Source organism: Nematostella vectensis, chromosome 4, assembly GCF_932526225.1.
Source record: "Nematostella vectensis chromosome 4, jaNemVect1.1, whole genome shotgun sequence".
In the NCBI taxonomy this organism is placed as follows: domain Eukaryota; kingdom Metazoa; phylum Cnidaria; class Anthozoa; order Actiniaria; family Edwardsiidae; genus Nematostella; species Nematostella vectensis.
In genome coordinates, this window is record NC_064037.1 from 7,973,805 (window position 1) to 7,983,668 (window position 9,864).

At 38.3% G+C, this 9,864-nt stretch overlaps 1 protein-coding gene across 1 annotated transcript; it reads left to right on the top strand.

Annotated features, from left to right (window-relative positions):
• Window positions 1–1,478: 1,478 nt before the first annotated feature.
• Window positions 1,479–5,930, top strand: LOC5519645 (small integral membrane protein 14). Its single transcript, XM_001639473.3, has 5 exons — window positions 1,479–1,791; window positions 1,961–2,009; window positions 3,626–3,725; window positions 4,020–4,071; window positions 4,532–5,930. The coding sequence occupies exons 1-5, from the start codon at window positions 1,702–1,704 to the stop codon at window positions 4,568–4,570; spliced, it is 330 nt and encodes a 109-aa protein (XP_001639523.1). The 5' UTR covers window positions 1,479–1,701; the 3' UTR covers window positions 4,571–5,930.
• The last annotated feature ends 3,934 nt before the right edge of the window (window positions 5,931–9,864 follow it).

Sequence of the window (9,864 nt, forward strand, 5' to 3'; positions counted from 1 at the left end):
AAGCCGCGTTTCCACTTGGCCGCAAAGGATATTCTCAAGTGCAATCGCCTTGGCTTGATTCGTCAAGAATATTTTAAATACTTTTTTTTAAATCATCAAAAAAGGCGGAATGGGGAAGTATCCGCATCTTCTGCCAACGGGCCCGCCTTGTGGTTTTATATTTTCTCGTGTGTGAAGACATCCTTCGTGGTGTGGTCGTGGGCACAAGGGTACAATAAAGTGGTCGATGTCTTGGCGGAACGGCGAAACCAATTCCCAATACAAGCAAGGAAGCAAAAGAAAATAACCCAAAAAAGGCTGATACGTTATAAGGTTAGTCAGCCCTCTAAGTTATACACTTTTCTTATAAGAAGAACGTCCAGGGTGAAATTTAACCAAATTTTTAGAACATGCTAAGATGTGCAGATAGAAGCAGAATATTTGGCTTTTTTAATTTCATGTGTCCTGACCTTAAATATTATATTGCTATTAATCATTTGTGTAATTCTCCTCCTAATTATGCATTGGGTATTATATTTTATAAATATTATAAATGTTTAAGAACATATCGTTAATAAGATTTTCAGCCTTAAAACAGCTCCAAAAATAATACCTTTAAAAGAAAAGTCGACAACATCAACGCAGGCCCAGCCCCAACTGAAAATTAGACGTTCTTATAAAAAAAAGTGGACACCGATAACGTCACAGCGGGTCATACAAAATTCGCATCGAGACGAAAAGACACCCTCCCCCCCCCCCCGAAAAAAGTGAGATAAAAATAAAATAAATAAAAATAGAGCAAGCAAAAATCTCTAGGGATTGGTATACAATGCCTACGACATACCAGAGAAAAACAAATCCAGCAAGCCAACTAGTAGTCTCATGCGTGAAACATGGTTAGTCTTTGAAACCCTATGCAAATGATGCTCTTTAGTTTCAGACTGACACAACCTTGCCAACTGGCCGTCTGAAAACAAAACAAACAAAAACGTGCAGGGAAAAAATATGTTATGTCAGATATCAAATTGTAGGTCCGTTATCCTATTCAACTCTGACAACGTTCCGATTATTTAACAGTATCAAGTCAGCATGTATTTTGTATCTGTGAAACGAGTTTAATAACAAGATGACGTAATCGGGCCTCTCGACCAACCAGTCAAATCCTTCCACGGAGAAGACGCGACTAAAAGATTTTTAATGCAAATGCTGGCAGGTGAAATTCCACAATACACCCTCTACAGAACTCAAATGATGAACGGTGCATGGGTTCGCTATTGTATATGGTCTTATTAGGGGCTGCTAAAAAAAACCTCCTCTCCGTAAAAAAAGTGTAAACTATGATAAAAAGGTTGTTATCCTTTGGTTTAGGTAAAAATAGATCTGATGAACAGGTTTTTGAGGGTTTCAAGGTTGTTTTACGTCGTTTTTAGTGAAAAATTTACCCGGTTTCAGTCTTTTTTTAATGAATACCCACCCCTCCCCTGTGAGTTAGGTTTTCTATCCGGGACATCAGACGAGAAGTCAGATTGTGTTGGTAAACAGACGTGTCCAAATTACACAATTTCCTCTCCGCTCTTACCGTATTATAACTACATTTCCCCAGAAAATCATCGCTTACTGCTTAATAACAAGACAAGAAGCTACTTTGGAACTATAGAAGTGTTCTTCGCCTCGTCTTTCTCGCCCTAAGCGAGAAATTTGAGGAATTTTTGTTCAAACAAGATGGACGGCGGTGGTGGACCCGGAGATTCGTTCGACCCGTGCGAATGTATTTGTAGCTACGATGGCGCTATGAGGCGGCTTATATCTCTTGTAAGTCTTCATGCATAAACTTTAAAACATATTTATAATATTTTGGGTACCTACTAACTGAAAAGAGTTACTTTGAAACCTACCAAATATGCGATCTCACTTTCAAAACACTCTTAACCCATTGAATTGAACACATGCAAGTTTTACCAACAATCTGTTTTGTTTGTAGTTGCGAAGTTCTCAGAGTTATTGTACGGATAACCAATGCTTACAAGAGCGTGAGTATTAAAAAATTCTAAAATATGTGATGTTTAAGTACTTTGTTAAATAAAGTTAAAGAGATTTTATTTTTCATGTATTTTAAAAAAATGTTGCACTTGTTCCTTGGTTTCTAATAGAAACATTAGATCTCGATTGATCTAGTTTATATTTCTAAGATAATTGAAACGTTTTCCAATAGGAGATACTAAAAGCTGTGCAAACAGTTTGATTGACATAACTGTTTTTTTATTTAAATGTAATGGAGCCCATGAATAAAGTAATTCTAGTATCCGTGGATCTGTGATATATCTTTAAATCTCAAGTGTTGTCATCAAGAAACATTGTAGAATATTCAGTTTCCAAATTTTGTTCTAGTAACCATCACTTAGATTTATAAATAACATTGAATTAAAATTTCAATGTCACTTCATTTGCCAAGTAAAAAAGACAAATGTTTCCCGTCTGGATATCTAGAAAAAATGAAAAACAAGCGGTCTGGCAGATTGCAATCTGCTGTCAATTATGGCCAAATAATCCGAAGAGTTGTGGAATTTTCAAATAAACTTTGACGAAAGTGTTATGACTTCATTCAAGTCAAATTTTCAGAAATGTATGGTCAAACCAGTAATCAATCAATCAATCAATCTTTATTGAATTTTCAAAAATAATATAAGGAACAAGGCATATAAGGCCTGGTCAGCAAAATATAATTTCAAGATATGATAGGACTTTGAATTACAATTTCAGCACACTAACACACACATGCACAAACATGCATGCACACCCACACACGTACACACTTGCTTCAAAAATCCTATCCTATGAAAACCTTTAAATCTGGAAAAAAAAACCGCCTCATTCCTTTACTGTTTGCAATTATACATGAAATGCACAGATAAAATATTACATATTTTTGACTGGAGGCATATTGTAATGTGAACGAAAGGCATCTTTCTTGACTGCCAAATATGTAGCAGATGTTTTCAAGTGAATGCCTAAGAACTGGAGAAAAAATGGGAATTGCATTATGGGAATAAGAGGGAATACTAGGGATGCTTTTGGCTTTTTTTGAAAATACCTTCTTCAGACCATTTTGTATTTCACAAACTATATATATATTTATTCTGCAATGTCTTCAAAGTAAGAACCACTAGTTTATATTTCTTGCAGGCTTTTAGTTAAAAAAAGTAATAAAATTTTGAAGTGTCCCAAAAGATTATGCGGGGGGATTATGAAACATTTTTTGTACTTGGCCTTATATCTTAAAATCCTTGAATTAGGCAGCAAAGTAAATTTATATCATTTTATTTCATTTAAATGTGTAATTATTGGATTATTATTATAATAAAAGCCTCAGCAACAGTACCTACAGTATCTTCTGTGTTAGGATTAGTGATGTTTTATAATTCCTGGAATCCTTTGAATGAGCCAGTGAAACAATTACAATGTGAATAATTTAATTATTGGATTTTTATGGTAATAATAATTTGACACAAATATACTTAACTACTGATGTTAGGATTAGTGTTTTAACCAATTTTCTACCTGATGCTGATAATACTCCCCATGACTATTAGCTTTGCCCTAGGTCTGGATTTACGGTTGTGGTTGTAATATTTTTTGTTACTTCTAGTCCCTGGTCCTCAAGGCACAGACACTGGGCCAGAATATTTCTCAACAGCTCTCATCATGATGGCATGGTTTGCTGTAGCATTCTTGCTCTATCTTCTCAGGTAAACTACTACCTTGACCCAGCCAAAGAGACTGCTTTTTATACAGTACTCGGTCGTCACTCCACTACTTGGACCTACATATTTTCATAACACCATGAAATACCACTGCCTAATATAAAATAAATTGATAAAGTGATTTAAAATAATTTTCCATTACAACGAGCTTGAAGTTTGTGAAACCCAGCAGGAGATGGGGCCTGTTATGCATTTCTGTTCTTGTTGACTTTTAGTATCCCCATATAATTTTATTATCATTCAATTTCTTGTTCTAATAAATAATTGTTTATTGTACAGACCCCAGAGTATGCGACAGCCACCAGATGAAAAGCCTACAAATAATGACTCTGTGAGGATGAGTACTTATATATTTTTTAATTTATGTTTTTGTCATTTCCCTTGCCATCACTTTTGAACCATCTTGCCATATTTTGAAATTTGTGAATTCAAATTTCAAGCAACTTATTATCCTGTTTGCATCCCACATGGTGATTTGTGAGGGTACTGATATGGCAGGGTTGAGTCAAAGGCAATTAAAGGTGCACTATGCTGCAGCCTTGTTCCCAGTGCTTATAAATCTTTGAGCTAGCACCCATGGTGACACTTACACAAAATTGAGCACAGAAATAAGTCAGGCATTGAGATCGCCACAAAGTAGTGAGAAGCACTACAGATCATTTGAACCACAAGGGCCACCAAGATGTTATCCAACTCCCCAAATGTTTGTCATTATTTTTGTGATTGGATGTAACTTTAGAGCATTTAGTGAAATAATCCTGATCGATGAATTGACTTTTGCTAAATTGCAGGGTTCTGGATCTAACCCCCCAGCACCTGGAGTATTCTAATGAGGAATCCATTTAATTCACCAAGATTGTAATATGCAATTAATATTTTGTAGAATAGCTGTTCAGTAGTTAGGATTGTTCACTTGCCATGGGTCTCTCATAACTTGTGCAAATACGTACAAGTTATTTTATAGTTGAATGCGTGGTAATTGGTCAATTGCAATTGCAGGATTTCCCAAAAATCGTGAGATAACAATTTGAAAATCAGAGATTGGGATTCTCATTATTTGAAAATCTGAGACCAAGTTCTCAATCTACATAAAATTCATTATGCATTATGCATTATATGACAAACATGAGATTTAAAAAAAAATGACAAAAAGAGATTCCAAGCATACTGTATGAAGAAAACAATTGTGATTCTGAGTTTGGGAAATTTTCCATGACCAACAACCACCCTTAGCTGATAAAGTTGGTAATATAAAAAAAACATGTTCGTAACAATTAAGGAGTTCACATTAAGGAGTTCTTCACATCATAAGATGTTACTCTTCTATGCATGCAGAACAGTATTTTATAATACAAACCCAAAACTGCATTTCCTAGACACATTTCATCTTTCTTGACAGGGATGGGGCACTGGAGGCATTTACCCACAATATTTTCAAAAACTATAAGGAAATAACAAGTAGGCTCTGAACCATAGCTGTGTCCTGCCTGAGAATGACTAATGTGCTAAAGCAAAACATTTCTGAATAATCCCCAAAAAGAGCCTAGCACAAAACAAGGATATAGAGATAAGAGTAGATAAGGTATTATTTATATGGTTTAGTTAAGGACATGTGTGGAGAGTTTCTAGATATTATTGAGTGATGCATGAGAATAAGCTGTAATAACTAAGCACAGCACACAACCAGTATTAAAAGTATTAAAAGCACAACACACAACCAGTATTAAAAGTTAGTCCTCTGATAAAAATCTGAACATCCCCGAAAAAACAAAAAAAGAATTTTTTTTTATGTGCAGTGATGCCACATGATATTGTTTATTGTAGGATTTGGCTACATACAAGACTGATCTAGCTTATGCTTTATAGTTCTGTCTACAAATAGCACGTCTATTGAGAACCAAAAGTGGACCTTAGGCCCTTGTGGGTGGTGCGTTCGTTCCCCCTGCACCCCCCCCCCCCCCCCCCTGGGTACTGGCCTGGTTGATGGGCAGATGTTGGGTAAAATGTGGGAGTCCATAGAAGTCATATTCCACTTATGGACATTGTGAATAGATATAAATGGGAGTGTTAATGTTATTATTGGTTTGGGTTAAGGGTGTAACATTCACAACTTACAATGCTAGTTTGTCAGATTTAAATAAACCATATTCCTTGTAAAATAGCAATAAAATTTGAATATTCTCATCCACACTGATTTTGAATCTCTTGTTCTTGTGTCTATCTTTGTAAGTGCACGGTCATATACAAATATTTCAAATAACATCAGTGCAAATGGCATATGGAGATTGTCAAATGGCATTTCTCCCATCAAAAAATACCATGGAACTCGTCAAATATCTACTGAACGTAGGAGAATGTGGATAATCTATGTGATTATATTACTTATATTATCATCTTAATTCTTACAAATAATTATACCTATAAGCAGTGTTTGGTCTTAAAACTGACAATTGCCATTTGCACTGACAACATTTATTGAAATAGGTGGGAGGGGCAGGTATAGTTCATATGCAAAGCGATATTAAGAATGGTTATAATTTTATAAGAAAACCTTATTTTAGGGGAGGATATAGGGGATTTATCCACCCCCTATATATATATATATTTTTTTTTTTGGGGGGGGGGGCTGAGAAATCCAGCAACATACAACTGTACAAGACGAGAGAATGGTTATAATTCGTCTTGTAGGGGCGGTGAAAGGGAAACGAGTGGTTAATGGGTCCATAATACTCATGAGAGATTCCAAAGAGACAAGAATAGAGTGAGTCCACTATGAAGTCTATTTTCTTTGATTTTCTATTTTTTTCATCACGTATACAAATTCTCTTGCGTTCGAAATTCAAACCGAGTGCTTTTGTTACATGTGGAGTGAGTCGTCGCAGTGCACTCAGTGAACTTTAGCGTGGAGACAATGCGAAACATATCACTATCCCCACATTTCCATAGAGGTGAAATGCAAGCTTCTCGTCTTTGCTCTTGACACTGGACTCTCCCTCGTCCCGCAAGGCAATGCACTGGCGACCCTAATACGGCACTGCTTATAAGCAACAAATGCTTGTTTCGCTCTATGTTACGTCTCTTCTCGTCATCAAGGAGGAATAAAGTTTTATGATAAAAAACTCACACCCCCAAAAACGTGTTTTTTGTTTGTTTTATGCCATTGCAGTATTTCCACGGGATGTTTACTATGTTCTTGAGTTCAAGTTTAAGCTTATGAGTTGATTTATAGATTTATAACATATCAGAGTTATCTAAAATGCCTTTTTTTCTTATCCAATTCGCTTATGCTTTAAAGTTTCGAATACAAATAGCACGTCTATTGCGAACCGCAAGTGGACATTCGGCCGTTGTTGGGGGTGCGAACGCACCCGCTGCCAACCCCCCCCCCCCCCCCCCCCCCCCCCTGGGTACGGGCCTGCATTCCACATATAACCCAGATAACCCCTAGTAACTGGCATTTTTTGTTGTTTGGCATTCTCAGTAGTATAGGTTTCTGTACAGCGCGATGTAATATCGTTTGATTCCTCTGCTAGCTATCTTGCTCATTTTGAGTCTTTGTCTCTTTGACGTGCTTTACTTTCCCACCATTTTCGTCGCCGAATGGCGAATTTGACGGGAAGATTAGCAAGTTTCTGCTCCGTCTTGGCCTTGGCCTTTTCTAGGCTTCGAAAATTGATTTCCTGTAATAGTCCCTCTTATATTTGGCCCTTGTCGGGCGCTTTTTCTCTCTCCAAAGACGAATTCTGTCTGCTCCAGGTATTTGCACGTCCGTGTCCATAGCTAGATATTGCTTTTACGTGTGACAATTTTTATCAGCCTAAAAAAAAACTCGGCGAGTACCGCACGCACTGGAGTGTCATGCTAGCGTGCTTTTCACTCGGCGTGGTAACACTCTCTCTACTCGGTTTGCAGGGTGCGACGGCACGGCTAAGATCCAAAGAGCGTGACACGAGAAGAAGAATTGATGACAAGAAGGAGCCTTAGCAACTGAATTCAAAACATTAGTCTCTGAAAATTGCTCAAGGTTTGATACTATCACAATTTATTCACAATACCTATAACAAAAACACGCAACATGAATGCGTAACAAAGACCGTCATTATGGGCGAGGGATGATTTAACAGGGCCGTAGCAGGGGGTTGGGCACTGGGGGCACGTGCCCTCCCCCCCCAATATTTTCAAAAATTATAAGGAAATTACCAGTAGGGGCGTGGCTGTACCCCCATTGTTTTCTTAATGTTTCTGTATCGTGCCCCACCCCCCCGAATAATTCGAGGCATGCCACGGCTATTTAAAGTCCCTGCACATACCCCTAAACTACCTACATGATGTTTAGTGAACTGGTGTACATTTAAATCAGGCCGCAATCACACCGCCATTTTCATCCGCTAATCCAAGCGAGTAACCAATATATTTTCAATCCAATATCGTCACTAACATATAAGACTTCATTTTAAGATTGTTATTTTGAAGTTTTCTCGCGAATATTCTAAATGATAAACAATAGCAAAGCCACCCGCCTGATGATGCCCAAAGTACAAGCATAAGGGAGTGACGTGGTGGGCATTTGAAAAACGCAACACATTCATTGGCTGCTAGGAGGGGGAGGGAGGTTTCCCTGTAATTTAGATAATGTCTCATACATTCATTGGCTGCTAGGAGGGGGGGAGGTTTTCCTGTATTTTAGATAATGTCTCATACATTCATTGGCTGCTAGGAGGGGGGAGGTTTCCCTGTATTTTAGATAATGTCTCATACATTTATTGGCTGCTAGGAGGGGGGGAGTTTTCCCTGTATTTTAGATAATGTTTCATACATTTATTGGCTGCTAGGAGGGAGGAGGTTTCCCTGTATTTTAGATAATGTCTCATACATTTATTGGCTGCTAGGAGGGGGGGAGTTTTCCCTGTATTTTAGATAATGTTTCATACATTTATTGGCTGCTAGGAGGGGGGAGGTTTCCCTGTATTTTAGATAATGTCTCATACATTCATTTGCTGCTAGGAGGGGGGAGAGGTTTCCCTGTATTTTAGACAATGTCTCATACATTCATTGGCTGCTAGAAAGGGGGAGGGGGAGGTTTCCCTGTATTCTAGATAATGTCTCATACATTAATTGGCTGCTAGGAGGGGGGGAGGTTTCCCTGTATTTTAGATAATGTCTCATACATTTATTGGCTGCTAGGAGGGGGGGAGGTTTCCCTGTATTTTAGATAATGTCTAATACATTTATTGGCTGCTAGGAGAGGGGGAAGGGGAGGTTTCCCTGTATTTTAGATAATGTCTAATACATTTATTGGCTGCTAGGAGAGGGGGGGGAGGTTTCCCTGTATTTTAGATAATGTCTAATTCATTTATTGGCTGCTAGGAGGGGAGAGGTTTCCCTGTATTTTAGATAATGTCTAATACATTTATTGGCTGCTAGGAGGGGTGGGGTTCCCTGTATTTTAGATAATGTCTCATACATTCATTGGCTGCTAGGAGGGGGGAGGTTTCCCTTTTTTTTAGATAATGTCTCATACATTCATTGGCTGCTAGAAGGGGGGGAGGTTTCCCTGTATTTTAGATAATGTCTCATACATTCATTGGCTGCTAGGAGGGGGGAGGTTTCCCTGTATTTTAGATAATGTCTCATACATTCATTGGCTGCTAGGAGGGGGGAGGGATAATGTCTCATACATTCATTGGCTGCTAGGAGGGGGGAGGTTTCCCTGTATTTTAGATAATGTCTCATACATTCATTGGCTGCTAGGAGGGGGGGAGGTTTCCCTGTATTTTAGATAATGTCTCATGCATTCATTGGCTGCTAGGAGGGGGGGGGGGGGGGAGGTTTCCCTGTATTTTAGATAATGTCTCATACATTTATTGGCTGCTAGGAGGGGGGGAGGTTTCCCTGTATTTTAGATAATGTCTAATACATTTTTTGGCTGCTAGGAGGGGAAGAGGTTTCCCTGTATTTTAGATAATGTCTCATGCATTCATTGGCTGCTAGGAGGGGGGGGGGGGAGGTTTCCCTGTATTTTAGATAATGTCTCATACATTTTTTGGCTGCTAGGAGGGGGGGAGGTTTCCCTGTATTTTAGATAATGTCTCATACATTCATTGGCTGCTAGGAGGGGGGGAGG

What these genes read in the sequence shown, in the direction of transcription:
- LOC5519645 (XM_001639473.3), top strand. Translation starts at nt 1,702, where the DNA reads ATGGACGGCGGTGGTGGACCCGGAGATTCGTTCGACCCGTGCGAATGT. An exon ending in TAACCAATGCTTACAAGAGC is followed by an intron (nt 2,010 to 3,625) that starts GTGAGTATTAAA and finishes TGTTACTTCTAG; the next exon opens with TCCCTGGTCCTCAAGGCACA. An exon ending in TTCTTGCTCTATCTTCTCAG is followed by an intron (nt 3,726 to 4,019) that starts GTAAACTACTAC and finishes TTTATTGTACAG; the next exon opens with ACCCCAGAGTATGCGACAGC.